General features: G+C 37.3%; 1 protein-coding gene across 1 annotated transcript; it reads left to right on the top strand.

The window, feature by feature from the left end:
- The first annotated feature begins 841 nt into the window (after nt 1–841).
- On the top strand, nt 842–5,271 carry LOC147847618 (anaphase-promoting complex subunit 7-like). Its single transcript, XM_087338993.1, has 8 exons — nt 842–984; nt 1,365–1,433; nt 1,739–1,789; nt 4,128–4,268; nt 4,355–4,417; nt 4,512–4,627; nt 5,004–5,079; nt 5,188–5,271. The coding sequence occupies exons 1-8, from the start codon at nt 916–918 to the stop codon at nt 5,269–5,271; spliced, it is 669 nt and encodes a 222-aa protein (XP_087195119.1). The 5' UTR covers nt 842–915.
- The last annotated feature ends 882 nt before the right edge of the window (nt 5,272–6,153 follow it).

Below are 6,153 nucleotides of genomic sequence, written 5' to 3'. Positions count from 1 at the left end.
CACGGCCAACTCAGCTTGACAACAAAGAGCAAACAATTAGGAATACACAAAGTAGGAGAGAGAGAGAGAGGAGACGCAAAAAACTTTTATTACAAAAATAATGCTCAGTACATACAATGTGCTCACAAGAGCACTTTTTATACAAGCCCTAACGAGTAGGTTGACACAAGTATTATCAGTACTTTAATGCTCATGAATGAGCATGACGCTAATTAGACTATAATAGGCCTATTTACTAAAATAAGCATATAGGCTCCCTAACGGTCTGTCAAACTCCATCCGACTCGACTAATTGATTCGGCTTATGGCTTATTTAGCTGATTCTGACCTAGCCGATCAACGTTCGTCCGATTTGGCTCTTGGCTTCTTTAGTTGATTCGGCCCATGTTGAGCTTTGTCTCTCAACATACTCAATATTGAAGAAATTTCTTAGGGAGACCAATTGAGACGTGAGTTCTCAAATATGGACAGTCATATCCAAGAATGCAAGATTGTCATCAAATAGATGCATGCACACACACACACACACACACACACACACACACCGACCCACCGACCCACCCGCACACATTGGAAATGGAAGCAAATAGGTTATTGGCAAAAGTTTGAGCAAATGAATGGAATACATGATGATGATGATGATGATGATGCATGTATGTTCTTTCCCTCAACGTATTAGAAACTGAATAACATGTCCTTTTGCACGAAATTTCATGTCGCAAACATGAACATTTGTACAGGGGCAGTCGCAGAAATAAAGAAAAGGGAGGGGCCAATACATACACGAAACAAGAGACGAGCAAAACGGAGGCTTTCTTTAGTTTTATTTGAGCGGGAGCTGGCTCTGGTTCTGGTTCGAAGGTAATTGAAGCCCGTGTTGATCTGAATCAGGAGCAGAGAAACAGAGGAGGAGGAATGGAAGTCTTCCGCGAACAGATGCTCTTCCTTCTTGACCAAAATCTATTCGAATCGGCCGAGATTTTGGTTAGTCCGTCAGTTTGTTCTTTTGTTCGTTTAAGGGAGAGGTAGAGAGAGAGGGTTTAGGGTTTAGGGAAAGAGGAGAAGCAAGGAAGATAGAAAGAAAAAAATAGCAAAAAAAAAGGAAGAGTTGAAAAGAAGGAAAGAAAGTTTTATTAATGTTTGCCAAGAGGACGGAATACGCCTATGAAGCAAATATATCAGTGATTTTCTAGTTAATGATATGAATCCTGTTTGAGCACATTATCCCGCCATGAAGTGGATTGAGCTGAGTGTTTAAAATATTAAGGCAGCAATTATAATCTGCTTGCTTTCACAACCTTTCTGAGTGGCATGTGAAAAAACTGTAGACATAAATCTGGTTGACATGGTTGGTTTTTGTGTAGGGTTCTTTTTTACTGTCTGCAATTGGTTCAAGCATAGACTTTTCTGCGGCAGCAAGAGCAGAAAATTTGGTAAGGGGTCCATTTCGGTTCTACAAATCTCTGTGGCATTTGGGAACATTAAATTTTGATGGAAAAATTCTTCCCAAAATTTCCATGCATTTACCTATTAACATGAGGTTTATTGGTCTAAGCAGCAGGCTATTTTCAGTACACAGATAATGTCTTGATTTTTCTACGATATAAAGAATTCTATAACAATGCTTATGAATTGTGAACATTAACCATATCATATGCACTTTTACCAATGTTTATTCTAAAATGTCAGGTGAATGTATGAACATTCTATAGCAATAATGTATTTGGCTATTTTGCAGATTCTGTTTGCAGATGCACTATATGGAAAAAAGGAATACAAAAGAGCATTGGTAAGACTTATCAATCAACATTAACTTATATTTTGATAGCATCATACTATTTTGGTAGCAGTATATGTGATACCTCATCTATATAGAGAATGAATAGAGTGGGTGATTGTGGGCATCATTGTTTTACTCCGATTGTGCTAGCCACAGCCTCTGACAAACCATTGTGAGACCACTCTTTTTCTGACACGGATTCATAGACAGTAAAAATCTGGCTAGAAAGCAAAAATGTGCAGAAATTGTAGCTGATTTACTCATTTTTCCCGGATGCTCAATGGAAAATACTTTGGAAGTCCCATTCATGGGTTTTAATGCTAAATAGGCTTAAGCTGTTGGCTATTTTTGTTTGTTTATGTAGCATTCTCTCGTGGTGAAGTTAAGCTAAATTTGTGCTTCAATCAGGTTTTATGGCTCTCAGAAGCTCCTTAGGCCTATTTTAGTATCCTTGTAGCATGAACATAAACATTATCTTGCATGTACATAAAAGGTAGTTGCATGAGCCCAGCATTGCTTGCACAACCTTCGGTTGCAACACAGACACATGTGCCAAGTGAGCTACCAATAGTTTTGGCAAGTGGGTATTGTACTTGTATGTACATAAACATTATCTTGCATGTACATAAAAGGTAGTTGCATGAGCCCAGCATTGCTTGCACAACCTTCGGTTGCAACACAGACACATGTGCCAAGTGAGCTACCAATAGTTTTGGCAAACATTAAACATTCCCTTATATCGCCTTCATATATATTGTTTCCAGAAGGTTCCACAACACTCTGGAACCTACATACTTGTGTGACACTTGATGCAATCTCATCCTTTTAGAGTGGCACAATCCTGACCGTTGGTCTAGAAGTGAAGTACTCTCTTTTCCAACCATTCCAGTTCAATGCAACTTTGAGTGTTCTGGGCATTTTCTCATGGTTTTCCTTGCCTTCAGGCCAATGTTGGGTATAAAGGTCCAAGAACTCTCCATTTGTGTATTTATAAAGACCCTTTCACACTATAGTTCACTTAATAGCTTCTATGACATATTTGGGTCACTTGTCCATTGTCACTTGAATCAAGTGCCCTAAATCACATTCTAATAAAAGAATATGGTTTTGCCCCGTAAAATAGATTATTGGGGGGCTCCATAAATATGTGCATCTCCTCCCTCTCTGTTTTGGTTTTCTTTGCACCTAGTCACAATTACACATAGATGGTATCAAAATGAACCTCTGAGAAGTGAGAAAGAGGCCTTACTATTGCATTGGAGAAATGAGATGTTTGGGTTCTCAAGAAGTACATTATTGACATATTGTTAAGATTGAATGCGTCTCTATGGGGTTGAAGTATGGGGTGGTAGCATCCCTAAATTGAAACTGTCCAAAGTACTTCCGTATGAAGTTGGCAACTTGGCACCATTCCAATGAGTTAATTGTATACAATGGATTTGGGAGCCCTTGAAAGCAAAAGTACTCAATATTGAGACTTATGTCATGAACACATTTGAAAGAACAAGAAAACACTCAATCTTGGTTGCTGAAATGGAAGAATTGTTCTTAGCACATGTGATAATTATAAATGCACTATCCATGTTCCAGTTTATTTTTGAATTTCCACTCTTAGAAATGAACAAAGTGAAAAAAGTACAGTGATCCAAATTGATATCATTAAATTGGATAAGGAAAGGTGGATCAGCCCCACAGTGCCGCTTAGTAGGAAGATGATGAACTATAAGACCCTATTTTTTCAGTTGTGGCACATTGGGTTTATAATCAGGCACACTGCCTCTTCACATAAGGCTTTGGCTATGCACTCCACAAGGTAATGGAATATGAATACTAATAATGCTTGTGACTGTTATTGCTACAAAACATGATACAGAGAAAAGTTGTTGAAGGAAAACCATACAGCCACAAAGCCATATCATCAAAGAATTTTTGTCCTTTAGCACCAACACCTCTTCCCTCTCTCTCGTCCGACAAGTCAATCAAAGGCAATCATTGAGCGCTCATGTTCTTGTAGATAATCCAGACGAATGGTATTGTCTACAAATTAAAGTTACATGCTTATCTATACCATTGGCTTGGAAATTGAAACAATCACAAGGTTTGCTCAAATGCTAATTGACAAATGGGACTGGAAAATCATTGGGCCTAATTTTGAAATAACCTATTGTATGTGAGATTCAAATGAAAATTGACCTCACACTAGTGGCGAGTGATGGTTTACCACTCTCCCAACAATTGAGATTGATGTGGAGCCCATTTATAATATTAGGATCTCAAACAAATCTGTTTGTCTACAGCTGTAATCAATTAATTATATTCTTGAAATTTTGTCCCAATTATGATGTAGAACATATACAGACAAGCTCTTCAGCAATCTAGAGTTGGTCCAAAACAATCCCTGAACAGTGGTGGCAGAGCTGCATCACAGGCTGCCAGTAGGCCATCTTCAGTTAGTCCAACACAAGTTCCATCAATCAATGAGCATGAAGTATATATTCAACAACACCTTGGTGCCTTTTTATATCCCTTCATGATAAGGTGCTAATGTTATTGCTTTAAATATGTACTGTCTAGGTGAAGTACAAGATTGCACTATGTCATTTGGCAGTGAATGATACACGAGCTGCACTTTCAGAGGTAATATGACCTACCTTATAATGTGGGAAGGAAATTTATGTTTACAGAATACTCATAAATTTGTGATTCTATTTGTAATCTCAATGAATGTTAGATGGACGTGATACCATTAAAAGCCAGGACTATACGTATCAACTTGACACTTGCACGACTTTATCGAATAACTGGATGTGAGAGAGCTGCCATTGCTTCCTACAAAGAGTGTCTCAGGTTATTCTATGTTCTCCTTTTGAATGTAAATGCATTTCGTTACTCAATTCCTAGTTGGGACAGTGTAAGAATTTACTACTTCATGTTTTTCCTTGATTGAGTATGCCATGCTTTCATAGAGGACGCAACATGGTTATTACCAGTGTCACTATCCAATGATAGTAACAACAAATTACTAACAATATCTATCTATATGTAAACTCGATATATATGGATAGACACAATGTATATTTTGGAACACTGATGAGAATATGATCACTTGATAAATTAACATTTTGATTTTTATGGCCTGAACCATATTGTACAATATTAAGATAAACAAGTAATCTTTAAAATATCCTGATTCAGCTAAATATAATGTCATTATATATTGCAGGCAATGCCCATATGCTATGGAAGCGATAATAGCTCTGGCAGAGCTTGGGGTAACACAGAAAGAGATGCAGCCTCAGGTGAAGTGGCAATGAGAATCTGTAGTGTGATTGTCTTTCAGTTAAATTTAGCTGGTCAAAGTATTGTGATATTTTGCTTGCCCTCCCATGTGGGTATATTTATTTCAGGTCCAATCTAAAAATACAAGGCTGACAAATGATCATCTTGATCAAATCCGATGGTTACAAGTGAGCATGAATTGCCTTTACTGATTATTTGGATCCTCATCTTTATAAAATCACTTCTCAATCTAAGATTTCTTTCATCTCTCTCTCTCTCTATTACAATATATCTGTCTTGAGAATCTTGTGTATAGATGAAAAGATTATTTAGTCATATCTTATTCTTTTTCTATTTACTTTGCTAGTTACATTTAGTTTGGTTGGTTGATCTCGTAGATGAGACAGCATTTAAAGATGTTATCTCTTGTTTGGTGTTCTAGGCCATTCTGGGCTTTTAAAAAACGTTAATATATCTTTATTTGGTTATCTCTTTTTCATGCTTTTGCTCTTGCTGTGTTTGTAGGTTTTGTTTCTGCTGCATTTTTAGGTTTTTTTTACTGTGTTTATAGGGGTTTGAATGTGCTGTTTTTCTAGGATTTCAGTTTTGCTGTGTTTTTAGGAATTTGTTTCTGCTGCATTTTCAGTGTTTCTATGTCCTGCATTCTAGGGGTGGTTTTTAGGAGTTTTGTTTCAGCCAGTATTGCGTTTTTAGGATTATTTTGACTTCTCTAATATTCAAGTACTCTCTCTCTCTCTCTCTATTTTGAAGATACGTTGAAAAACACAAATATTGCTATGTATACAGAGACTCACCAATGCATGGCTAGCAAACTCCTCGAGGTACAAGGATATAGAGGAAACACTAGAGGTTCGGGAGGAGTGGCTGTACTATACAAAAAGGAGCTCCATGATAGAGTCCATGTTGTCCATAAGGATGTAGATGCACGCTACATGTGGATACAAATAAAAAGAGGGAATCTTAGGGAGTTATATATTGCAATTTGCTACTTTCCACCTGCCTACTCAAGGTTTGCATCTCTAGGTGAATCACCATATCTACCTCTATATGATGATATCATAAGATTTGCTACT

Source organism: Azolla caroliniana, unplaced genomic scaffold (genome assembly GCF_043228905.1).
Source record: "Azolla caroliniana isolate FFs.n. ecotype wild unplaced genomic scaffold, voAzoCaro1.0.p SCAF_815, whole genome shotgun sequence".
NCBI classification, from domain to species: domain Eukaryota; kingdom Viridiplantae; phylum Streptophyta; class Polypodiopsida; order Salviniales; family Salviniaceae; genus Azolla; species Azolla caroliniana.
Note: the sequence above shows the minus strand (reverse complement) of the source record. Positions and strands in the feature narration are given on the sequence as shown.